The 27,417-nt window shown below is 41.6% G+C and overlaps 1 protein-coding gene across 1 annotated transcript; it reads left to right on the forward strand.

The window, feature by feature from the left end:
* Positions 1 to 5,718: 5,718 nt before the first annotated feature.
* LOC122670634 lies at positions 5,719 to 26,299 on the forward strand. Its single transcript, XM_043867578.1, has 3 exons — positions 5,719 to 5,734; positions 17,633 to 17,634; positions 24,885 to 26,299. The coding sequence occupies exon 3, from the start codon at positions 25,016 to 25,018 to the stop codon at positions 26,270 to 26,272; it is 1,257 nt and encodes a 418-aa protein (XP_043723513.1). The 5' UTR covers positions 5,719 to 5,734; positions 17,633 to 17,634; positions 24,885 to 25,015; the 3' UTR covers positions 26,273 to 26,299.
* Positions 26,300 to 27,417: the final 1,118 nt, after the last annotated feature.

Below are 27,417 nucleotides of genomic sequence, written 5' to 3' on the forward strand. Positions count from 1 at the left end.
ATAAAGAACCAATTAAAATAGCAAATTCCAAATAACTCCCTATATGATAACAATTTATCATATACAACCCCCCACTAATCAACACCATCATTATGGAATCTAGGGTACGTACACATGTACTGCCAAACCCCAATCCATAGTACATGTCCATATAAGAGCGTCTGTGCATCTAATCGGGTCCCGCAAAACTCGATAAAACACTTTGTTCAGATAATAATAAATAATCTATCATTTTATGTAAAATAGAATTTTTTGCAAAACCATTTCTAAAACGGCACTGGATCTAAATTCTGGTCCGACCATGCACAGATAGTCTCTATCTTGGTGTTCCCCAATTGGGCAGTGGTGACCATGTTGGATAACTCCTTCACTCACAAAGTGTTCACGCATTCCCAGAATATTGGCTTTGAATCACTTGAGTCTCAGTCATTGATGAACCAAAGAATGCGATCACACTTTGCAGACCGGGTTCCCTCAAGTATAAGGTGTTGGTGACACATGTCTATCCCTTCCTACATCTAGCAGTAATACATGAGGGAATTGACAAAGTAGATTCTTCGCCAATGCACATATCAAACATGTGAGCACTCGCATTCGTACCCTGACATCGCATGTCTAGGCATACCCAATGCGACGACCATATGATAAGGGTGCCCAGCCCAAACCCTAGTCATGGCTACCATTTTGAGTAAAACTTACGGACACATAATGCTCAAAAAGTTTATATTGCATGTGACAATATTAAACTAAAATGTATAAAAGTTCAATACAAAGGTGAACCGGGTTGAACCAGACCGAACCGAGTTTGATGGACACACACTTGTCCAACAATGTCATATCTGGTTAATTCCATGGACCAAGAGATTTTTCAGACGTTGTCTTCTTCTTGATTCGGCTGCCAAGATGTGGAAAACAGCCCATGACACCTACTCTCAAGTTGCCAATGCCGCCCAGTGTTATAAACTTCATCAGAAAATCCATTCGACAAAGCAGTTGGAGTTGTCCCTCTCTCAATATTATAATAAGATGTGCACGATGTGACAACAACTTGATTTCTTGGGGACCTTCATTGCAACCTGTGATGTTGACGCAATTGCTTTCTGGAAGTGGGAATATGGATTACGGGTTTTTCATTTTCTGGCTAGTCTTAATATTGAGTTTGATCAGATTCGGACAAATATTTGAATCGTGATACTCTACATACATTTGAGCAAGCTTATGCAATTCTAGCAGCTGAAGATAGCCGCTGGACTACCATGGTTACTCCTGTTACTCATAAGCGCTTGACTCTTATTTCTAGGTCTTCAACTCCTGCCCATGGGAATTCTTCTCATTCTACTGGTGGTGATCGTGTGTCCGATGATCGCCCTCCTATTAAATGTGATCACTGTGGGAAGGAGTGGCATACCAAGGACCGATGCTGGAAGCTTCATGGTCGCTTTGTAGATACCCATAGGCGTGGGAGAGATGGTTCCAATTGTTCCATTGGATGTACATGTGCCTACCATAGAAGATGTGTCTATTGAATTAGAAGATGGGATCACCAGACCAGAACAAGAATTAGGATAAAATGGGCAGCCTATAATTTAGGGGGAGTCTGGAGAACAAAAAGAATTGAAGACTTTTTCTCATGGAACATACTTCCCTCCTCGTGGAATTTGGCACAAAGAGACCACGACCACTGCTCCCACACAATCAACACCTGCTTTAAGTCCTAGTCATCCATCTGATAATGTAGACGCTGGAATTTGCCACCCCCCCAGCGATGACGATAACCGAACGTGAAAGACGGACAATGCCCTTTAAAATCCTCTTTTTCTTCGAATTGAGTCGAACACCCCCTGTTTCACCTCTTTTCTACCCGTGCATCCCCGGTACGACACCACACGATGCCCTCACCTGAAGCCATGACCTGGAGGCACCATGCACGGCCGTGGCACTGCACGGCAGCACCACACTCGGCTGCAGCACTGTGCGATAGCACCGCACTCGATGGCGGTGCCGCATGTAGCACCGCACCCAGCAGTGGTGCCGCGCCCCAAGCCATGGTGCCACAAGGGACCTGAAGTTAAATTTTTTTGGTCTAGCGGTGCTGTAGGTTTCGCCGCGACGCCGCCAAACAAAAATTTTACCTATAAATACCCCCACCCGTCATTTCAGCAAGTTCCAAGTTGAGGAGAGGGGGGACCCCCAAAGCTTTAGTTTTCAATTTTTTTTTCTCTTTTCCCTTGTTTCGAGGCCCTGCCCTAGTCCGATTTCAAGCTTTCGAGCCTTGTTCCTCTGTCCGGAGTCTGGGTCCCCCGGACCTGCCTTTCCTAACCCCTTTTCGCCCAAGACCCTAAAACCTCCCATGGCCTAGTCATCTTGTCCTGTCCTAATTCCTAGTTTCCAAAGCTTTTCGACGCTGTTATTTTGTCCGAGGCCCTAGTACCCGACACCCGTGCGTCGTTACTCTGCCTGATATTTGAGAAGGCTAGTTTTTGAAGCTTCTCGATGTCGTTATCCTATGTGAGGTCTTAGTACGCGTCACTCGTACGCCATTACGTTGCCTGACATCCGGGTGATTACTATCCAGAGACTTTCTGACGCTATTATTCTGCCTGATATCCAAGCAATTACCTTCTGATGTCGTTATTCTGTTCAATGAAGGACAAAGCCAGTCTTTAGCCTCCACTTGAGCTGGGGGATGCGATTCGTCCGTATAATTGCATTGGTTTAAAGTACTCGGGTATTTAATCCTTTCCATGCACTTTAATTCTGTAATGATGTAGACTTTTAAATTATGCCCATGTAGTGTACAGTAGTTAATTTAATTAAGTAGTTTGTGCATCATTTTAGCTATACATATGGAAATAGGACATTTATGAAGAAAGAATATTCAAAAATCAGCATCCAGTAGAAAGACTGGTTTACCCGGGCGAGGTGGGTACCTAACACCTTCCCACTCTCGTAACCTGACCACTTACCCCGAATCTCTGACCAGACCAAACGAAATCCTATAGAGGGCTACACCAATGGGTCCTGGGCCCTAATCCTAGGTGGTGACTCCATTTCATTTAATTGTATGACCCCATCTCCTAATAATCCATGAACTATCAGAAGATGCGTTTGTTCTCTCTCTCCAATCGAGGAGCATAACCAAACCCGCCGAGCTGCAGGGAACCCCCTGGTTCTGGAATGGATCCTCACAGTGGCGACTTCACCGGGAATTGATGGTCAAGCTTTCAATACTAGATGCTACCGTTGAACGCAAGAATATTCTTCTTTCTGCATTATTGATTGATAACATGTTCGGCTAACCCCCTTTGTGTACTAACTGCATCATGCATCGTGTTCGAAGTGAAGTCAAACGACGAGGGTACTCCCTGTTGTGCCTCTACCTACTCCTAGGGAGATGGGGGCACATCATACTAAGTACTCTGAGATCGGATGATACCTGCTTCCGCCACCACTATTATGCACACACAACACTGCATGGAAACACGCAGCCTCATGGTTAGTCATTGAACCCCATATATAGATATGGGTAATTCACGGCGAAGCCACAACCCTTGATATTTACTGTACGAGTTTAGAATCACCGACGAGGGTATTCACTAGTGTGCTATAGGGTACTTCGCTACTCAAAAAGGGCACTAGTTTGATTACTCTGAGATCATGTGGCCTACTCTCCAGGTATATTAAAAGCACCATGTGCCGATGATTCGCGACCACGAGCGATAGGTATATTAGTTCGGTCATGGGTAGCCTTTTTTTGTCCTATCAGCCTACCTATTGCATGAATCATATAGAAAATTAGACCATCTATGATTAGGATACACCATAAACTAATGTAGCAACCCTTCGGGGCCGAAAACAAGGTTCTTGGCAGTTTACCCTCCTTAATGTAGTTTACTCTTAATGGGAAAGAGCTCCATTTGCCCCTCAAATGTCCCTCGATAGTCCCTCGATGAAAGCGACACAGTCGTCCAGGATGGTGTATCAAAAAAAAATGTAGCCTTGATAGTCCCTCAAAAAATGGTACACCACCCAGGACATTATGTCAATAATGGAGCTCTGGTCATCCCAAAATGGAAGGTACTATGCATTAACTAAGGATAGACCATCTGGAGATCCTTGAGAAAGCCTCCTCGTGAAGATCCTAATTCAATTTCTTGGAGCCATCGAACAAGGAAGGACTTATGGTGAGATTGTATCGACCTACAAGGCCATGAGAGGCGTTCTCAGGTCATTTCAAAGTTTGATGAAGATCCCACCACTAATTATCCGAGTAAGGTGGAGCGAAGAGGTCAGAAATGGATCGTTACGCTACCCAACCACTATTTGTATATTTGCTTTGTAAACCAGAACATAAATACGTATATATACATAGATAAAGCAAAAAAAAAAAAAGATAAAAAGATTAAAAAAAAAATGATAATTTGTTTATCACTCAAAATCCTAAAGCAATCTTTCGCCCTTACAAGGCACAATTCCGTGATAAAAGAACCCTTTGTTGCCCGCTTGGGACCGTCAGGCTAGCCGATTAACTCAGGCCCACCTCCATTAGTCTCCATCCTCTTCATCCAACGAAAATCCTAGCCCATTTTCTAGTCCCGTGAGATAGAGTCTAGTAAGGTCACCTCCTCTTACGAGTACCATGGATCCACCAGAGGCCAGTTCTTCGAAAGAAGTTTTGAGTCAAGAAATGGTCAGCGTGAGAAGAGAGATGACTGAGATGAGGCAGATAGTTACACAGATGGTTCTGGAAATGCAAAGTCAGTCTTGAGGAGATAATGCACAAATCCCTGGAGAACCTAGGGTGACGCCAATACCCAGAGTACAACCCAAGGTTGTGATAGAGGAGGAAGAAGTTGTGGTCATCAACACCCCACAGAATCCCCCTAAGACTGAAAGAGAGAAATAGATGAGGGAGAAAGTTGATAAACTGGAGATTTCTATGAAAGGGAAAGCAGTGGCAAAGCCAGAAGATGATTTGGTCTTCTTCCTGATAGAGAGGATACCTAAAGACTTCAAATGGAAGCTTGCCAAATTCGACAGGATAGGGGATCCCAAAGCTCATTTAAAGATCTTCATTACTGTGGCCAAGTCATGGGAGCTTATAGAGAATCAAATGGGTCAAGCCTTCCTTTACTCATTGGCTGGATTAGCTCTAAGATGGCTCACCCAGTTGGACCAGACTCAAACTCAGACCTAGTCGGCAGTGGTGAAGGAGTTCACTTAGCAATATTCGTATAACACTGAGGTAGATATTACTTGGCATGAGTTGGAAACCTTGAGGCAAGGAGCCAATGAAGGATTTTCCAATTTCATTATGAGGTTCCATGAGAAGGCATCCAAGATGTGGAAACGTCCGAATGAAACAAAAAGTGGAAATGATACTAGAGAACTTACATGGGGAGTACTATGACCGACTCCACTATCAGCACATCAAAACCTTTGAAGCACTTATAGCTATGGGAATGCGAATTGCTTCAAAGGAAAGCAAGCCCAGGCTTCAACTAAGGAGGCCTCTGGATCTTATCCTAATAAGAACAACAAAGTAGGAAGAGGGAAGGGTCCCGAAGTGAACGCAGTCACCACCGGCCAGTACACCGAGAAGAAGATTACACCGACAGCCACTGCACCATTGGTTATCCAAGCAGAACAGTCAGCCTCTCCTAGACAGTCTACTTTTGGCAATATGACTCCTACTCGCCTCTTCTTCAAGCGCAAGAGGGAAGGGATGTTTGATGTTGTACCACCGAGACATGTAGATTTGGCCAATCTGCCTCCGGGGTACAAGCCAGAGTTACATTGCTACTATCATAATTAGAAAGGTCACCAAACTAACGGATGCATACACCTCAAGCATGCCATACAAGACCTGATCGACACAGGGAAGCTAACATTGAAGGTGGAACAATAGCCCAATGTACTACTAACCCTTTGCCAAACCACGGGGTGAATATGTTGCCAGAGGATGTCACTTGTTAAGACCCAACATTCATGATCCAACCTACATGGCAAGGGAGGAAGTTGATGGATTCTCGAATTTATAGGGCTATCCTAGCAGCCTAAACTAAGGAGAATGAAAAGTAAAGAAAAGAGTTGGAGACTCTAAGGCAAATGCCGAATGAAGGATTCTCTAACTTCGTTAAAAGATTTCGTAAAGAAGCGGACCAAATGCAACCTCGCCTAACAGAGGAGGAACAATAGGGATAATCCTGGAAAATCTGCATAGAGTGTATCATGAGTATCTTCACCCTTAGCGGCGTGAGATACTGAAAGAATTCGCCATCCTAAAAGGGTCGCTTGATGAAAATGAACTGGAATCCTAGAGATCATCCATGGAATTTATGAATGCCTTAGAAGAAGGGACTATCAATTTGGACCTAACCACTCTGATTCGGCCCGTAGGGAGCCCCTTGAAGGACTTAAAAAGAATTTGGAGGGATAAGGTGCGTCTCATGTAGCAGATGGACCTCCCCGCAGAAGCCAGATCCAGTATCAGCAATTTCCTAAGAGACATATGCAGAGAAGAAATGTTTGAAGCTCAGCCAACACCTTTTCGCGGCCAAAGCTGATACACTCGAAAGAGGAGAGCGAAAAGGATGATGGTGTGTGTCTATTGTGCAAGAACCAACTACAATGGAAAGTACAGAGAAGGTGAACAGCGGTGTGACCGAGGGAAAGGAATAGCCTCCAACCATCATACGATGAAGCTGGAATATCTAGAGAATGAGTTAGACAGCCATAGGCCTTATGGGCAATTGAGAAAGTTCAGGTTCACCGATTATGAGATCAACCACGTGGCATATGTGGAAAATGCAGAAGATGAAGAAGAATGCGCTAACCTAATGGTTCACATTCAACCCATTACGGGAGAGCCACCTGAGGGTAACATGAAAGTCATTGAAGAGGTCACACCAAGCTTTATCCAAGCTGCATCTGCGCTGGCCATTGGTGAGTCACTCTCTAAAGACACTTTCCTTGTCCAGATGGGAGGAAATATCGATGACCGTGAAGAAGGAGACTTCGAGTCACACTCTGAAGATGAGTTCTCCATTGAACTTGCAATAAACAATATTGAAGCAGACAATGACGGAAAAGACCCAACTGATCTTATCCAACCCATACCTCCCAAAAATGAGGGAAGTAGCAGCAGTGAAGGAGAAAGGTCCCCCAAAAATCCGAGAAGAGTATGGTTCATCAAAGAAGAAGACTTCGACAGATGGGGCATGAGCGTCTTCCATCAAGTGCAAGACATCCTTGAGCTAATATCTACGACCCACGACATCATGTACAAAGCTACTTCTAGCTTCCCTAACATGGTGTGTGGTCATTTGGCATAACAAGTTGAAAAGATAGAATTACTAGCAGAAGAAAATGCACTACAGAGAATGTTGTATGAGTTGAGGAACACGGCTTGGCTGAACCTTGTGTTAGCAAAGGATTTCTTTGGGAATCCATTCTAAGATCCTATGTTATACTTAGATGATTTCCCCTACACATGTCCACCAAGAATGATGGAAGAATGGGAAAATTGGGTCGTAATGTCAATATCGGAGACCCATACTTTGATCCAACAAAAGGAATTCACCCCATTGATAGTACTGGGGAAGAAGAAGAGAACCCAGGTCATCAGAATTCTAAAGGACAGTTAGATGAAGAAACATCTAGTGAAAGTTTGAACGACGAAGTAAGGGATGAAGGTATTGGTGGTGAACTACCCAGCAAAGCATCTAAACGGAGGAAGAACCTACTGTCAACCAGTATGAGGAAATCTATGGGCCAAGAGCTTGGTCCCTTCCATTTGAAGCAAGGGGGATCCTCAGAATGGTCGATAAGATTCACCAAACGCTCTTGATGCTTTTGTTTTGGGGACTCCATTTTGATTTTTGTTAGGAGTTTATCCCCGTCTTTGTTTCTGTTTTAGTTTCTTCTTTTCTTTTTGGGGTTGAGTTATCTCGCCCTGTATATAGTTACTTTTACCTCAGCTTATGTATATATCAGTTCTAATTGTTCAGTTTGTGGGTGTAATGGGGAATGGAACAAATCTTACTTATATATGTATCACAAACATTTCCCGTATCGCTACGCTTTCTCTTTCTTCCTATAATTGTAGATTATCTGCAGCACTTTGATCTTACTCATGGTAATGTGATGGATGTGTGTGTCCGTGAATGTATTAACTGCTTCTAGATCTATGGGATTTGGCGGATTGCCGTTATGCAATTCGGGTCACCTACCTAATCCTCCCAGGGGGTGGTTTGGGGTGTGACATGTATAGCTTGATCTCTCGTTGCCTAATTTCTGCTATGCTAGCATATAGTCTGACTTCCCATGGTCTTCTGATTTCCACTATACTCGCGTGTAGACCGACCTCCCATGGTCTCCTAATTTCCTCTATACTTACTTATAGTCTGACCTCCCGTGGTCCCTTGATTTCTGCTATACTCGCATATAGACTGACCTCTTGTGGTCTCTTGATCTCCACTATACTCGCGTGTAGACCAACCTCCCGTGGTCTCCTAATTTCTACTATACTTGCGTATAGTCTGACGTCCCATGGTCTCTTGATTTCTTCTATACTCGCGTATAGACCAACCTCCCGTGGTCTCCTAATTTTTGCTATAGATGCGTATAGTCTGACCTCCCATGGTCTCTTGATCTCTTCTATACTAGCGTATGGTTTGACCTCCCATGGTCTCTTGATTTCTGCTATACTCGCGTATAGACCAACCTCCCGTGGTCGCCAAATTTCTGCTATAACCGCGTATAGATCGACCTCCCGTGGTCTCTTGATCTCACACTATACGCATGACTTCCTGTGGACTCCTGATTTCTACTATACTCGCGTATAGACCAAACTCCCATGGTCTCTTGATTTTTACTATACTCGCGTATAGACCAACCTCCTGTGATCTCTTAATTTTCTCTATACTTGCGTATGACCGACCTCCCGTGGTCCCTTCATTTTTGCTATATTTGCGTATAGACCGACCTCCCATGGTCTCGTAGTTTCCACTATACTCGCATATAATCCGACTTCCTGTGGTCTCCTAATTTCTGCTATATTCGTGTGTAGTCTGACCACCCATGGTCTTCCAATCCCTGCTATACTCGTGTATGGTTCGACCTCCCATGGTCCTTCGATCCCCTCTATACTCATGTATAGTCTGATCCCCTGTGGTCTTCTGATATTTGATATACTTGCGTATGGCTTGATCACTCGTTGACCCCATCCTTCTGGTTGAGTGATGCCACTTCATCCTCAAAATCTAAACCTTCTCAAGTGTTTCTTAAAATCAAAACCCTACCGAGCGTTACTCAAAATCAAAACCCTGCAAAGCGTTGCTCAAAATCAAAACCCTACCGAGCATTGTTCAAGAACAAATTCCAACTGACCGTAGCTCAAAATCAAAACTTTGTTGAGCGTTGCTCAAAATCAAAAATTTGAAGACCTGCAAGGCCTGCACCTAAATTGCCCTTATCCACTTAGCGATGACTGGGAGTAAGTCGCTATTCGATATTTCATACCTATGCACGATCATTATATATATAAACACTAATTGGACTCTAGGTCCTTATCCCCTTCTATTTATGACTAGAACTTGGGTTATGGGCCTAGTAGAATAAGAGGCCCAATGTCTTAAAATGAGACTTTAGGATTGTGCTTAGCCAAACATGTCCTATCTAATGGACCTAGAGACTTAGGTCTACCCAAACAAACCCTAAGGACTAAAGCTACTTAACCTAATACCCCATCTCTCCCTCTTATTTAGCAAACACAAAGAACAAAGGAATAGAGAGAAATTGTGGAAGCAAGAAGAAGAAGAAGAAAGAAGAAGGAGAGGAAGAGAAGGAGGAAATGTGGACCTTGGGCTTGAACTCAAAGCTAGCTCTCCTACTTGGTGAGTGTGATCTCTCTCTCTCCCTCTCCTATTTTACCTATTTCTAAACCTAGGGTTTGGATTGTGAGCATGCTATGAATGCTTCACCTACCTAATTGGAAGGCCATTAATGGCTGACCTTAATACCTTGCTTGTGAAGGTACCTAACCCAACATTGAACCTCTTTTCTCCTCTTCATTAATGGTCTTATGTCAGTCTTATCTCCATTTCATAGGGTTCACTAACCTCTATGGAAAACCATAAATTTGAGGCTTAAATGTTGACAAATGGTGTTGGATTAGAACCTTAGAAACCCCAATGTCAATCCTCCATGAGTTCCCTCCTCATATGTATCTTAATGAAGGAAATTCATTTGATCATTGGGTTTATGAACCCATGTTGTGAGTGTGCTTTAGCACCTTGAATGGAGTTATACTCATGGCCAAGGAGGTCCTAAAGAACCTAGATATACCCCTTTTAGACCTAAATCCATGGACACCCAATACCAATTTTGGATTGGTGTTGGCAGCAGGATAGGTAGGAACAAGAACAAGGGACAGGCAGAAGTATTTGTCTGTGGAAACCCAAGCTTCGTACCTGTCAGCTACTGCCAAGGATAGGTAGGAGTGATAGGTAGTGACTCATGTCGGTGGTAGGTTTACTGTTCATACAGGTGGCAGTGTGTCAACCCTATATGACCTCTTTTGGGACTTCACCTCTTATGGTCCTAAACACCAACCTAACCACACGTCATACACCCACTTTTGGTTGACTCACCTAGCTCGACGGCATATTAGTACGTGGAATGAAGAACTTGGTATTGAACACCGATATGAGGATCTGGATGAGTGAGTTAAGCAATCGTCTTAATTTATGGATTGTTTGTGTTATGTTATCTGAATGTCATTCGTGCATGTTTGTTATATTATATGATTGTCCAAAAGATATAGCATGATATATGATATATGTATATAGATGTTGATAGGACTTTACATTCTTGTCTTGCGATATTACTATTACTTATGGCACTGTGGTGTGGATGGTATCGGATTTGGTTATTGGACCCGAGTACCGGTTGGTGCTGGACCTGGGATTTCCATATTATGGATCAAACTCATGGCATGTAAATCTAGGTTTTAGAAACAAGATTCAAGTGTCGGTGGGTGTTGGGCTTGGGATTACCGTATTTATAATTGCATTAGAGTTGTCTACTGCATTAGGTGGAAATGGGGTGGTGACCGGCCGACCACCTTCAGTAATCACACCCCGTACTTGTATGTGTAAGTATAGGCTAGAGGGGTGAGAGGATAGTTGACCGACCGTCTTTCGGTACTATAGACTCAACCTCTAGCTTATGCATGTGCATACCCTTTTCATACAATAGATGCATTTGGCTAGGATAATGTACCATATACTACATCCCTTACCAACAGGGGGTAAGGTATTGGTTAACTGATGGTGATGTCCTATGTGATGGAATTACCGTTCATGAAACTTTGGAGAACTTTGGTGAGTTCGCAGGACGGGGAAGGAGCTTGGGTTATTAAGGGAATTTGCATATATATACTCTTGGTGGAGACCAATACTACAGGCTTTCAACAGTAACTTAGGTTTTGTCATCGTCGGGATACCATCCATTTTATGGCACTGACCCCGGGGATGCTACCTAGGGTGTTGTAATTGTACTTTACCAGACTTAGGTATTTGTTTGTGAAGTGGATAATAATAAAATTATTGCAGGCTTTCAACAGTAACTTGGATTTTGTCATCGTCAGGATACCATCCGTTTTATGGCACTGACCCCGGGGATGCTACCTAGGGTGTTGTAATTGTACTTTACCAGACTTAGGTATTTGTTTGTGAAGTGGATAATAATAAAATTAAAATTCATCATGCATTCATGTGGCGTGATTGTAAACCATATATGATGTGTGAATTATCTTGGTGGTATGGGACGTTGTGGGATTCGCTTGTCATGTTTGGTTTGTAATCAAACTTCATTCATATTTGGTTGTATATGCTTGTATGATTTAACTGCTCATTGGGCTCAGTGGAGCTCACTCCTCGAGGAAACCTTCTTTTAGATATTGATGCAGGTACATTGAAATTGTGTGGCGTGGAGTATGTGACTCCAGATGATGGCTACGATGATTGGTGGACTCCGAAACTGGAGGAGCATTGACCAAAGTGTTATTGTGATGTGTGTTCCTACCTGAAACAGTGATACTTGGCCAAGTGGCCACCCTTTTGATATAATTTGGTATTCTTTCATTTCCTTTCACATTGGATGCATTATCTAAACTATATATATTACTTAAGTCCCGATTGGATATCAATGTAACATTTTGGATAAACCTAAACAGTTATTTTATATAGTATCATTTAGCTTTCGTATACTCTGATATCGTCAATATTGTACTATTTCTCTTGATCTATTGATTGTCATTGGAATGAGTTAGCCTTTAGATACTGCATCAGTGATCCTAGTGGGAAGTGGAGCATAGGTGTACGCTCTTATCACGCATACCTGTGGTACAGGGATCGGGGTGTGACAAATGTACTTTTGTTTTGGATTCCATTTCAACCATGGATACCAAAGTTGCTAGTGCATCGGCGAACTGATAATGCAAGAATGAGTATACATGAGAAATGGCATACAAGCATAACATAATGCAAAACACTCCCAAATTAAATCAAATCCACACCCACTCACCTATTAATTCGTGATTTGTTTATTAGGCTTCATCATCGATCAACGTATGATAAGCCTCGCCGTAAGAGTAATGGTGCCTAAAGAAGCGTGATAAAGCAAGTTAGATAACGTAGGAGGGTCCCAAAGGGTCTCCAAAGGTTAAGCTTTAAGGAAGGATAATAGAGTCCAGGTGGAGTCTTGAGTGGAGGCACAATGCCTGGGTCCAACCGGGGCAGAATGCTCCAAAAACTAGGACCGGACTCTTGGGTGGATTCTGGTCTAGGTCCACTCCTAGGTCCAGTGCGAACCAGCAAGCATGCGGACTCATGGGGCAGACTCTGGTCTGGGTCCACTCCTGAGTCCAGCTCCAACCAGCAACCATGCGGACTCACTGGGCGGACTCTGGTCTAGGTCCACTCCTGAGTCCACCCTCTGCTGAATCCAAAATTCCCAAGGTTTAAGCTCCCAAACTCGATTTTACTCGGGTTTTAGTCCGCGAGGATTTGGGGAAAGGGTCTTTGGGTCTACCTAGGTCACCATAACCTACTCCTATGAAGGACTTGATGGATGTGTGAAATAAAACACCGTGATGACCCAAATCTTTTTAGGTTTTCCATTAGAAACCCTAGATTCAAGAGATGGGTTCAATAGAAGGCCATTAGGAGAATCAAAGGTGAGCATTAAGCTCCCCATGAAGGTAGGATACCAATTCCATAAACATCCTTGGGTTCCAAGTGGAACCCTAGGTCAAAAACCCCCAACTTGAATGGTTCTTCCCCAAACCCAAAAGAAATAAAGAAGATAGAGAGAGACCCAAGAGCTTACCTGAACCAAAAGACAAGAACACCTATAGTTGAGCTCCAAGAGCCCAAAATCTTCCTCCAATCTCCCTCCTTTCTTCTTTCCCTTCTCTTCTTCTTTCCTTTCTCCTCTTTTTTTCTTTCCCTTCTATGATTTAGATAGGTTGGAGAAGTTATGACCATTAATTGGTCATAACCCCTATTTATAGTGGCTTTAATTAAGGGCATGTATGTTTGGTCCTTAAGTCTCAAAATCAAATTTTTAGTTTAAGTTGGGTCTTTAGGGCCCACTTTTAAGGTCCAACACAAATAGAATAGAAGAGGGTGGGGTCCGCCATGTTCGGGGACACCATGACGAAAATCGAGACATGGGACAAGTGGGTCCCACAGTACTTTACCTAAAATAAACCTGACAACAAGTGTGGACTCACCCTCGTGGGTCCAGCTCAGGGTCCAGTCCTGCAGAAATAGGGTAAACCCAAGGTAATAAACTCTGGGCTTTGGCCCACCTTTCGAGGGTTATGAAGGGAGCACGTACACCTGATATTTAAGGATTAAATGCTCACCTTCACGCAGTCACATCACCCATCAGATCGAAATTCCACCCTTTAATTCCAGTTATCTCCCTGACTGTCACTGCCCAAAGTCACAGGTGTTGACCGTTGGCAGCGCCGCAACATCTACCAATGAAAGTTCAACGTGGCCCAAAGAATTAAGGTGTACTTTGGGTGCGGGTATAATAGTTGCACTCTTCATCAAATGGGAAACAGAGCTTAGAATCAAACTGGGCTAGAAGGTGATCGACATCCTGATCTGACTCATCCGATTCCCCATCACTTATGATGATTATGTTGATTTCGGGTCCATCGGTGGTCACAGTGAGTTCTTGAAGCTTATCGCGTAGGGCCCATACCATGGCTTCGATTGTCCGGGTTTCTTCGTCTGGTTCTTTGAGGTGGTCAAAGATCTCATTTTCATGTCAAGGAAAGGGAAAGCTAGTTTGTCGCCTTGAGCTCAGTTTGAGTCCTTCAGGCACATTTCTGCGATTGTATGTATTGGACCCTTGGACTAGTTCATTGATAGCATTGACTTGATCTCGGACACTATTCCAAAGATCTGTGTGCTTGTCCCACATCCACCAATATCGCTCTTCTAATCTTTGAAGCTTTTTTTCGTACAGTCTTAACTTGCTCTATCTAGGCTGCTATTATGTCTTGGCTTGAGCGAATTAGTTCTTGATCTTGATTTTGACGCACTTGGAGAAACATTTGCATGTTTTGGATGATGGTTGGCCATGTCTCTAGCATGCCCTTGATATTACGTCTACCACCCCTGTAGTTAAGTGATGATGGCATCGCCCAACTTTAATCTAAATGCCCATAATACCCTTAATAACACCTCATTCCTTATTTACAAATGAAGTGATATAATTTTTTTATCCCCATTAGGGATGAAGCAAAGCATCATCTTCTCAAAATGAAAAACAAAAAATGAAAAACAAAGGAGAGAAAACCTCCATCGCTGTAGAACAACCGAGAGAACCTCTATCTCCATTCCCATCTTCGATCAACCAATGCTACCATCGTCAACCATTCCCATCGCCAACATCGCCATCATCATTGCCTAATGTATAGATACCATAATACAAGTGAGAAGCATTGAAATTGAATCACCGGGTTCAGAACAAAAAGTTCAGTTCATCATTTGTTGAGCACTTAAGCTTGAGACTTGAGTACCAAACGCTGCTGAAACCAAAACCTAGAGAGAGATTCTGGTGGGTGGCAGCTATAGCAAGGGATTCCAGTAGCAGAAGAAATCCAACAACCCATTCTGAGGTAATTATTGGGTTTTTTTGTCACACCCCCTGCCAATAAGGGATAATATACAATAAATAGGGTATGACTAGGATGACACATGTCATCCCACAACACAGCCAGGATTTCAAATGCAGTGTCTTGAATCACAATAAAAAATAATATAAACATCACATGAATATCAGAGTGCGAAAACTAAGAAATATTAGAAGATCAACATTGCGGAAGTGTTTAAATAGTAGTTACAACATGCTCAATTGACTAAGTGATGCATAGTAGAATTATAGCAGTTATCCCGACTGACCATAACATAACTACTTAAAAAGGGGTGGAGTACTGCTATTCATGACATAAACACGTACCTATACTACAACAGTTCGAACAACGGCGAAGATGAAGAAGGGGTAGAGTACTACTATTCCGAGGACGACGGTGGAAATGATGATATGAAGGATTAGACCCCATAGGCTCACAAGTTCCTTTTGACGATAAAACTTTTGTTATGAGAACCTTCATGTGCTTTAGTTAAGTGTTTTGTTTCTAATGTTATCTCATGTAAGAATCTCTTATAGAATTTCCGCTGGAATTTTGGGATTTGGATTTTCTTTCTTTTGTAATTGCCTCTGAGGGAGGCCAATGTAACTATCAGCTAAAATTATTAATAAAATCTTACCTTCTCGTCACTATGTACTTTTCTTCTATTATAAGCTAACATTGTCGATTTTCACACCTAGCTAGTCTTCTCCCTAGGTTACACACTTATAGTTTATGAATTTACAAGACTTTTAGATTTAAACCTAATTGTGTAAAGTAAAATAGGTGTTTCCTCTAGATTATGACCAACGCAGAGCATCACCCTCTGATACCATGCTGTCACACCCCCCATCTCAATAAGGGATAATATATAATAAATAGGGTATGACTAGGACGACACCTATCATCCCACAACACCACTAGGATCTCAAATGCAGTGTCCCGAATCACAGTCAAAACTAATATAAACATCACATAAATATCAAAGTGCAGAAACTAAGAAATATTACATTTCCAAAGAAGATCAACGTTGCAGAAGCGTTTAAATAGTAGTTACAACATGCTCAATTGGCTAAGTGATACATAGTAGAATTATAACAGTTATTCCGAATGACCATAACGTAACTACTCAAAAATATACATGTATAACAATAAATATTTACACAATGGGCAACGATGCCCAAAAGAATAAAAAGGGGATCAAATCCCTAATTATGGTGCCCCATAGGCACAATCATCGTAAGGACACCTGTCGCTGTGATTCTCTGTCATTAACTCCAGGTCTTCAGCACCAATAAAATCATAATCCGAAGAATGAACCTCGAAGTTCGCCAAGTAACCATCATTTACATCAACATCTAAAAAGAGTGTACATAAGGGGGGTAGGCTCCACTGAGCCCAATGAGGGGATGGGGATGCAGATACAACAAGTTCAATAGTCTTTAAATGTATGTAATTATTAATCAATTTCCACCTAACACACATTCTAGGTCACTAGACATATGCTACTTTAACAACTCGGGAGACACCGTAGTTCACTTACGTCATCCCCATAGTGAAACCTCAATTGTTGCCTTGGGGCCCGCTTTGATAGAAGCCCCAGGCCACCCAGAGGTAGACCCCGATAACCAATTCTCATCCCTGACCTGGTCACGTATCACTCCTCAAACACACAAGGAGCCCTAATCATCCAACACTTGAACCTTTGTTGGTAAGGGTCGTAGCATAGGGAATGGAAACCTAACCATAGTTATACTACATGATCCTAACGTGTCGAGAGGTATTCCAGGTGCATCAACATCCTATTCCATCTAGCACCTGGCTATTAGCTCGACACGGCACATACAGGCCAAAATGACATATGATAACAATTTATCTCGTAGGGTTCCGGTGCTGGCACTTCCTGACACTATACCCGGCATAAGCAATAAAACTTAAATCCACATCAATGATCATCACAACTCAACAATCAAGTTTATAAAATGCAAGTATGCAACATGCTTGATAAATGATGCAAACTCACGAAATATATATATACATTCTAAAGAATCAACCCAAAACCCACTCACCTAGTACTTTGCATATTGGTTATAGGGTTCGTTGTCCAACCGATTAATTACACGTCCTCTCGTAGTAGTTTAGTTGCCTAGGCATACGTGAAAATTCATGTTAAGTAGTGTAGGAGGGGTCCTAAGATAGTCCCTGAAGTTTAACCTTCAATGAGGCAAAACAGAATGCGAACAGACTCAGGAACAAATGCATCAATACCTGGGTCTGTTCCTGGGTCCGCCCAAGGCATAAGGCCCAAATATAAGGAATGGACTCATAAACGGATTCATTTTCAGTGAGTCCAATCGTGGGTCCGCTCGAAGACAGAGATGAATGGACCATTGAGCAGAGGCAGACTAGTAAGTGCAGTCGTGGGTCCATTCAAGCAAAAAGCCTTAAGGCCATCGAACGGATTCTCGAACGGAGGCACAATGGTGAGTCCGATCGTGAGTCCGTTCAATGCCAAGTTGGGATTTTACAGGTCTTCACCTCCCCCAACTTCATTTTTTGTGAGTTTCAAGGCCTTAGTGGCCATGGGAGGGTGTTCTAAGGTTCCCTTAGGCCACACTATCACAATCATAACAAGGGTTAGGGGATTTAATGGATTGAATCCCCACGAACCCAAACCTAGGGTTTTCAAGTGTTAGAGTCCTAAGTTCAAGAGGGGGTCCAATGGGGGTCTCAAGTGTATTGAATTGGGGTCATTTGAGCTACGAGTGGATCCACATTGAAGGGTTCACTCTATCCTTGGGTTCCAAATGGAACCCTAGGCCAAACCCAACCCATACACGAATCCCCAAACCCAAAATAGATAGGGGGGGAGAGAGGAAGTGTACAAGCTTACTTAAGACAAGAGGGAATGCCCAATGGTAGCCCTCCAAGTCAGTAAGTCTCAAAACCTCCACCTTCTTTCTCCTTTGCTCCAATCGGTTGGGTAGTTTAGAAGAGTGATGGCCAATAAATGGCCATTGAATCCTATTTATAGTAAGTAGAACTAACGGTCTATTTGCCTTGGTCTCTAAACCCCCAAACCCAATTTAGTCTAAGTTGGGGATTGTGGACCCACCTACATGGCTCAACAAGGTGAGGGAAAGATGGAGGTGGGGCCCACCATGCTTGGGGTCACGACAATGGTGTCCGGGACACAGGGTATGTGGGTCCCACTAGATTCCCTTCACAAATGGGCTTAACAACATGAACAGATTTACAAATGGACTCATCCGTAGTGGGTCTGTTCATGGGTCCGTTCTTGCTGAAAAGGCTAAACAGGAATGATAAAGCTTCCGGGCCTTGGCCTGCACTTCGAGGACTTCGAGAGAGGTATGTCTACATGATTGACATGACTAGAATCATACCTAAAGTTGAAACTCATTCCTCAATGGGGCTTAATTCCTGAACCCCGAACAGTAGCCTCTTCTCAACGCACACCTCACAAAGGCACCACTTGCCGATGGTACAAGACATTGGGTTCTCCTTTCGATACTCCTCACTTTGAGGGCTGGTGCTAGGGGGATAATTTATGACGCCACCATCAACAAACCTTCCCCAATCCCGGTTGAGGAATTTATCCTCGACCACTAGCCCTGTGTGCCGATCAATGATCTTATGAGTTGGTTTGACGACCATCGCAAACAGCTCGCAATTGTAGGTTCCTGCCACGCCTACACAATACAAAAATAAATATAAAATATTAGTATCTGAGTGCGGGTATAACATTTTTCCCCCTTTCCTATGCTCTTCTTCTTCTTCTAATCTTCTCCAGTTCTTCCTGTTCCTCTTCTCCTCCTTTTTTTTTTTTCTTTTTCCCCTTACTTCTCTTCCATGTTTGGCAAGTTTTTTTTTTTTCTCTTCTTCTCAATTTTGGTTCTTCCACTTCCTCTTCCTCTTCTTTTCTAGTATGGGTTCCTCACTCGTTCTCTCCTTTCTCTTTTTCATCTTCTTATTCCATCTCAACTGCAAGCTAATGGGTCAAAAGAGTTCTCGGACTTATTCCTGCAGCTACAGTACCAGATCGGCAATCTGATTCCCTTTTAGAATAGAAGGGATTCAGCAAGAGACTTGTGGATACCCAGGGTTCAACCTCAAGTGCAGTAACCAGAGGAATACGATTTTAGAGCTTCTATCTTCAGGAAGGTTTTGGTTATAGGAGATACATACCAAATAGGAGATAGGCACCGTTGATCCAGATAACTGCCTTTGGGGAAAATAACATTCGTTGAATCTCTCTAGTTTACCTTTCAGGGGAGTTTACTACGAGAACTATGCGCTGCTTAAGTGTTCGACAAAATTGATGGTGGTTTCTGCTCCTCTGTTAAAGCCTATAGATTGTATGAGTAATTTGAGTTATAAGGTTTGGGGTACGACTTCAGAGATGGATGTGTTGATGATGTTGTCGATGGGTTGCGAGGTGATTTCAGTAGTGTTGGTTTTGGTTCCTTGGGTAACAGCAGTGAAGACGGTTTCATCGTAAGGAACAGAAGAAGATACCTGTCACTGGAGCAGGAGGTGGTCGTCACCGGAGCAGCAGGTGGTCGCATGTGCTCCCAAATAGGAAAGGGTAATACTATCTTTTCAAATTCAAACTAACAGCATTAGCACTCAAGAGTACACATGTAATTAAGAAATTTTTAAGGGTGGTAGATGTAATAGATTCAAATTACAGCTGTGGAAAACGTAAATTTTACAAAACAAGAAATGAATTGAGAAACACCAAATTGAAGTTCAGAAAAAGGGTTGAACGTACGCACGTTCAAAATAGATTCCCTTCACTAAGCTCTTGGCGCACATCTTCAATAGTTCAACGCCTCTACAACTCAAAGCCCTGGCAAACACCTTCTGCAGCTCTCTACTCTTTGAGTGAACTTACACACGCAAAGCTGAATCTTGTCTCTCTCTCTGCAACTTAATCGACATGCCGAACTAGGCGAGTGTCCAGGTATAGCTTCGAAACTATTCCTCCTCGCTCTCTCTTCGCCCCTCTTCTCACTCTGTTGCTCTCGGTCTCCCTCTCTATCTTTCTCTTTCTCGCTTTCACGTTGAATGGAAAACTTGAATGGCCAAACAGGGGAACCATTGCTTCTCCCTTTCCCTGTTCCACAAACCGAAGCTTTCTCATTTCCCCATTGTTCCAAACCCAAACCTTAAAATCCCCAAAATGTCAAACCGAGGTTTTTATCCTCATATGCATATGGTTAGTTTGCAACTTAGGCATTCCTTTAAGGATCAAACTTACAAATCTGTTGAAGCTTTTTTCTGAACGAAAAATTATTTTATCCTCTCAAAGATGAAGACGGAATAAAGCAACCATTGGATTTCATTTTTGCAGGGAAATAGAAGAGAAAGTTGGATCAGTGGTGAATAAATTTATAGTTCATACCCTACAAACCCAGGTGAGTCGATTTTGGTGTATATATTTGTGTATTTTGAACCTTAAATCCTTATCAATTTATACTATCAACATAGTAAGAAATACTGCAAGTTAAAGAATTATAAAGTTTTGCCTTCTTGTTTGTATTTTCGTTCACCCAACATTGAAAGTTCAAGTGGTTAGGATTATCTATTGAAGCCAATTTTTCACTTGGAGATGCCTTCGTGGGACTGAACAATTCAAGAATGTCTACAATGTTACACAACTGTTATCGAAAGATCAGCCTGTTTTATTATTTGAATATAATGTTGTGTGGTATCCTACTATTTTATAATGTTGTGAGGTAAGAGAGGATATGGCACCTAACCACTGGTTTAGAACCTTGAGTCTAGAGATACAATGTAAGTGATGGAACTCACAGTCAAATATGAGTTTCAGATATCTTGCAATCAAGTGGTTCACTGTGTTACCCTTGATTTGCTAAGAGTTTAAGGATTAGTATATGAAGAATACTTTTTATCTTGTATAAGAAGAACACTATTCGTGTTACTCTTGCTTAACAACAAATTTTTTTTTTGGGGTAAAATGCTTGACAACAATCAATTGCATAAAATTAATAATTCTGGAATTTTCCTAAATACACTACTTGCACTAGCTGTACAAGCAATAGGACACTGCCACATATAAATAAATGGGTCAACTGAACTTGATAAATACATTAACCGAATTGTTAATGAGAATATCCAGTTTGGCTTTGATCATAATCCGTGAATCACTAGCTGTTCGCCCATTTGGTTCACAGAAGAGATAGTCATTGCTCATTGCTTCCAGTGAATACCAATAACAGATACAGCCCAAGCTCAGTTCTTGAAAGCCCTTTTTCTACTATTATTTATCTGACCAGATAGAAAAACCAGCACTAGACTATGATCCTTTCCTATTCTTGGTCAGTAAGCAATTGTTGTATTTATGAAATTGCATCTGATTAACATTTTAAATTTGAAGAGCTATGTTTGAAGTTTGAACCTCATTTTTGTGTGTTCATATGAACACCAAATTGATGAAGCCAAAATTTTCTATCTACTGTGTCTAAAGAGTTTCATAAATCCCTGGGCTTTAAGAGTTTCCTCTCTTCCTTTACTCTTTTATGGTAGTTTGATGAATAATCAATTGGTAAGGTTTGGTTATACTTGGGGTCATCTTAAGAATTTATTATATATTGTTGGAGTTGTAAGAGCTTGAATACCTTGCTGCTAGTCTAATATTTTGGTGTTTATATTGCTGAGAATTGATGTATAAAGTACTATTCTTCTTGTTGTTATGTTGCTTTGATTTTCTAATTTCAATAAATTCGTGAACTCATATGCTATAATAGTTTCCATCACACCCCTTACAATTTTTTAATTATAGTATTATTAATGATAATGGATAGTATCATCACAATTATTTATGGATTACTATTGAACATAACGACATTTCTGTAATTATTTTGTAGAAAAGAAGTGATTATGTAAAATGTTTATCAAACACTGTTTCTGTTTTTTTTTTCTATTCGTGGAACAGAAATGTAACAATTTTACCAAACGATGTTTCTCTTCCACGAGACTATTCTCACAGCAAGGAATTGAAAAAGAGCACTTCTGTGAAGAACATTCTCCCAGAACGGAAGTGTTACCAAACGGGGCCGAATTCCTCTTTTTCTGTTTTTGGCTTCTATTTTCTTTTCCTTTTCCCTCTTCTGGCCTCCTCTTGTCATTTTCCCCCTTTTTTCTTCTTCTTCCATCGTCCTCCTTTTCTTCTCCTTCTTCTGGTTCCAGGTTTCTTTTTTGTTTTCTTCTAATATTTCTTCGAATGCTTGGGTGGCTTCATCTTATGGTACTTCGACACTCCTCCTTGAAACTCTCTTTTTTTCGTTTTTTTTTTTCTTTTTTTTATTCTTCTCATTTTTCTTCCCTTCTCTGTTCCGTATTTTTTCCCCCTCCGCTTTCTTCTTCTATGGCTGTGGCAGTAGTGGTGGCTCGCTGGCTGGCTTCTGCTAGTGGTGGCGGGTGGCTTTGGCTGCTACCACGGCTGCTTTTGCTACTATATTTACATGATTCAAAATTCTATTGTTGCTGGAACTCTGTGATTTAAAGTAAATTTTGCATCTGCTAGTTATTTAGTATTAGTTATGCAATGCATCTGCTAGTATACATTATGCAATTATGTGATTATATGACTGTAATTTTGTGATTATATGATTCACTGATTTTGTAATTTTATAATTCTGTGATTATGTGATTTTGCAATTCCTTGATTATCTGTTAGTATAAGTCAATGGCATGCTGAATGTCTCTCAAGGGAGGTAGCTTATTAGATAGCTCCTCCAATACCACATCAGAAAAATCGGATAGCAGCTCCTTAATTGGCTGTGTGAGCTGGACTTCCGACTGTGGAGTAACTTCTCTAGTAACCAGTGCCAAAATCAGATCTGAATCATGGCTGGTTTTCTCAAATTTGTTTCTGTGGTATGGCCAATAACTTCTTGTCATGACCTGCCCCCTTCTGATTTGTGCAGAAAGACTGACGTTGGTGTATTTCAGCAAGTAGGTTAAGAGGATGGAACACTGTATGCTGTCCTTTGTGTTGGAATACACAGTGGTTCTTCCTTCCACCAACCATAACATCATTATCATATAGTCATGGTCTTCTCAGTAACACATCAACCAGCCTCATAGGAATAATATCACACCAAATATCCTCTGAATAACGATGAAGTTGCAAAGGTACAGAGCAACATTGGTTTACCTCACACTAAATTATGTGTAGAGTAGGGTATTTTAGTACGTTATCGCCTACCAACCTATGGTCCGAATTGAAGCTCATATTTGGACTTTGTTTTTGCAAAATCTGATAATCCCATTGTTTTTAAATGGCCTAAAATAGGCTGAATACCAAGTTTTAGACCCAAACTAGGTCTAAAACCCACCGAGTTGAGGCTTCGAGTCGAAAAAAAAAATGCACCAACTCGGCGAGATCTCGACTCGACTCAATTTTTCCAAGGGCCAAGTTGGTATAGAGACCCGAGTTTTAGCACCTTGATTTGGTTAGGATTAGTCAATCAAGGGGAAGTACTTACCATAAGTAGTACATCTGGTGGTGGACTGTACAGCTGCAAGGAGATGGTGTTTGTCTTCTCACCGGTGTGTAGGCTCTCACCAGCAGGGTTACATCTTTTATCTCAACCTCTGGGTCAATGCACCACAGGGTGCTGGTAGGTATGACCTCGGGATCCGGACCTACAACCAAGGTTCGGGTTAGAGTTGGGTGCATGTGTAACTGAAGATTTGATTAATTATCTCCCACAAGAAATTGTTGATGTATCACAACACTTTTGGTCTATAAGGCTCCGTTTTTTTTTTTTCCCTGAGTCTAGAAACAGCCTCTCTACGAAAGTAGGGGTAAGGCTACGTACATTATGACCCTCCCTAGACCCTGTAGTGGTGAGAGCCTCGTACGCTGTGTACGCCCTTTTTTGTTTAAAGCCCTTGTGTCCATGGGCTTGTACTTAATTTCTTCTCCTATGTTGCATCTACTCGTGTGGTGTTTCTATGCCATGGTCTGAGACAAAAATAGGGTAATTCCATATTTCCACTATTAGTCGGTCTAGTGGTTTCAAATTCCCATATGTTGCGGAAGATGACACAGCATGAGAAAGTGTATTATATTTAGATAGCCTTCCAAAATATTCCCATCTAAACCCAATTTACAACATTAATATATACCTTATTTGGAGAAATATAATGATGATAGCAATAACATAAATGGCAGTTACAATGTGGTAGTACTTAGTCTATATGAGTTGAATGACGAATGGATTATTCCATATGAACCTACTGTCAGCCCTCCCTTATTTCCCTCTGACACAAGATTTATTTGATCGGGTTGATCGGGTGATATTAAAGTACGTGGCAATTGAGCTAACCACATTTTTGTTTTTAAAGAGGAGCATTGGTAGTTATGTTTTGCAGGAGTGTTAGTGCTGTGGTGGGTTTCCTTCTTAGTATTTCTTCTTGTTATGTATGCTAGTGGGGTTGAAACACATTTTCTCCTGTTGCCATCATCTCTAGTCAGAATGGCCTGAATGAAAAGACCATGCCCTAAGTTTCATATAAACACTGTTCTGGTATTGTCTCTAGTGTTTTTCAACATACCTTATGAGATATAGGCTCTAATGCATAAACCTAAAAATGGGTTGTATGGTGATGCAGGAAGTGCAGGACGATGAAAACAAAAACGGATTTTCCAAAATTCAAAAATGTAGTTGGTCAATCGACATTGGTACAATTTTGCCAGGGGTGCAAATAAATAAGGCCCCGTGTAGGAGTTTTCTATGATGCACCCAAATGTATATCAAGCCTTTTCTCTGGCCGAAGCATCTTAAAGTAAATCGTCATGGACCTTGGGATTTGAGAGTGTTGTTTTACCACAGCTCTGAAGAACCTAATGAAGAGCTCCCATCTGAATGGTATCAAAGGGCATTTCCAAAGCTGAGAAAATTGTGTCATTCCTTGAGAAATGTAGATGAAGTAGATGGAAGGCTAGTTCATGTTGATGACGAGTCAACCATCAGGGATGAACATGTCATACACAAAATGCATACTTTCAAGTCACTTGCTAGGGCCTTCCTTGGGTCTCCTGCTGTGCAGCAAACATCAAATAATGAGGTACTTGCCACATTGGCAGCCACAGGATCCGTACCCAAAACTTGCTTCAGTAAGGCAGATGAAAGAGAACCCTTGATACTGAATTCTCTTACCAAGGTGTGCAACTATCTCAATATATCTGCACAACAAAGAAAATCAGTGCGACTTACAATGTGCCCACAGGTCACACACCATCGTATATGGACAGGAGCAATAGAAGAGATATTGAGGGGTTTGAAGTCTGAGATGGAGTCATTGAATAACAGAGTCCCACCAAAAGTTGCGCACATGGCTGAGCAGATAGTCTCTAACTGTTTATGCTTCTTGGCTGACACATCCATATCTTCTGACCCTGATTCTGTTTCTTGGATTCGGCTCACGCCCACAGAGAAGGCCAAGTCTGTACCTTCCCACCAATGGGGAGATATCCTCGAGATGTTCAACGACCTCACAAAGTGCTTGAGAAGTGAAACGAAAATGTTATACCATCTGCCAAAGGTTGAGGTTATGAAAGAAGGTTTGTTTCAGATCAAGGATGTATTGTTGGATAGAGATCTTGGATACAAGGAAGCTCGTCATCAGGAAAGCTTGGTGCAAAAGAAACTTTCAAAATCTTTGGGTCATTCTTCCCATTGCCTTTTCACTCTGTTGCAGTATTATCTCTATGGCCGTGTTCAAGATTCTGAAGTAGATTTTTGTGGGGGTGTCTACCGGGGTGGTGTTAAAGGTAGCGTTTGCTTGTGCATTGGTAAGGTTTTGACATCAGATGAGGAGAAGGTGGTGTGCAGCAATATCAAGCAGTTGGATAGGGCTCTTGGGCTTTTTAGGTTTGTTTGGGAAACAGCTGGAATGAAAGAGGTTTTAGAGTTGCAAGGCCATCTCTGGTATGTTGGGGCTGAGGATCGGACACTTACATGCAGAGGAAACATCTTCTTCCTACGCGCAACTAGAATCTGATGGGATTTGAATTGAGCTCCATGCCCTACTACCAATAATTAGTTATGAACCAAAATCACATGTACAACATCAAGAGAACAAGTGAGTGCCTCGTTACCAGTCCGACATATTTTGTATTAATGTCAAAATGCAGTCAGGTGCATCATTTTAATTTGGCCTTTCTAAGAGAGTCAATGATCACTCTATTTTTTTTTCCTTCCCCCTGTCCTCACAAAACTGAAGATTTATTGATACAAGTGAAAGAAGAAATGAGCATGGAACTGCAACTAATATTTGACAACCTTGATAGGTTCCTCTACTTGTATCATCTTTTATTTTATGATGATATATATAAAAAATAAGGAACAGGTACCATTGACAAATTGATATTTACCTACAATAATAAGAAGATACCCTGGTAATGTATAGAGAATGGTGGGTTACACAAAAGCACCAGCTTAATACCCAATTAACTAGTCTCATGCAGCTTCTTAGTAGATTGGGTCAGGGTCTACAAATTTTTTGAGAAGAGGATCATTCTCGGGGAGAAGACCTCGCATATCATTAGAAGCAAGGATGATCACATTCACAGACCACACCAGAAGAACTTGGAGTGCAATTCTCAAAAGATTTCTTGCTCCTTCCAAATTCTTCCTAACCAAAGCTTCAATGGCAGGAATTACAATGTGCTTCATGGTGTCTGTCTGGTAGTACAACCTCAAATCCCTACATAGTACATGAAGAGAATAGGAATGATGAGTAAATATGGACCTCACAAGATAGCTCCATGGGGAATTGACTACTCTGTTAGGTTTCACAGGCTAAAATAAATTATATGCAGCTATGCAAAATTACAATTGAAAAGTTTAGCCTTTGAAAACTAGAGAATCATTTTAATTATATATAACCAGCACATATGTAAGAATGACTAAGAGAATCATTTATTTGGGGCTCTACACATGATTGCGTTACATGACATGTCATTTTGAATTCTCTTACAATCTCCATTGCCATCAAATAAGACATTACCTTCTCCCCCCACCATTTCATCATGTTTGAAAATTCTCCAATTTTTTTTTAAAACCCGAATATAATCTGGGATCGGGGTAGCCCCTAAGCCTTATTGAAAATAAATAATATGAGTTCGAAATACAAAAGGGGGAGGA

Source organism: Telopea speciosissima, chromosome 8, assembly GCF_018873765.1.
Source record: "Telopea speciosissima isolate NSW1024214 ecotype Mountain lineage chromosome 8, Tspe_v1, whole genome shotgun sequence".
In the NCBI taxonomy this organism is placed as follows: Eukaryota; Viridiplantae; Streptophyta; class Magnoliopsida; order Proteales; family Proteaceae; genus Telopea; species Telopea speciosissima.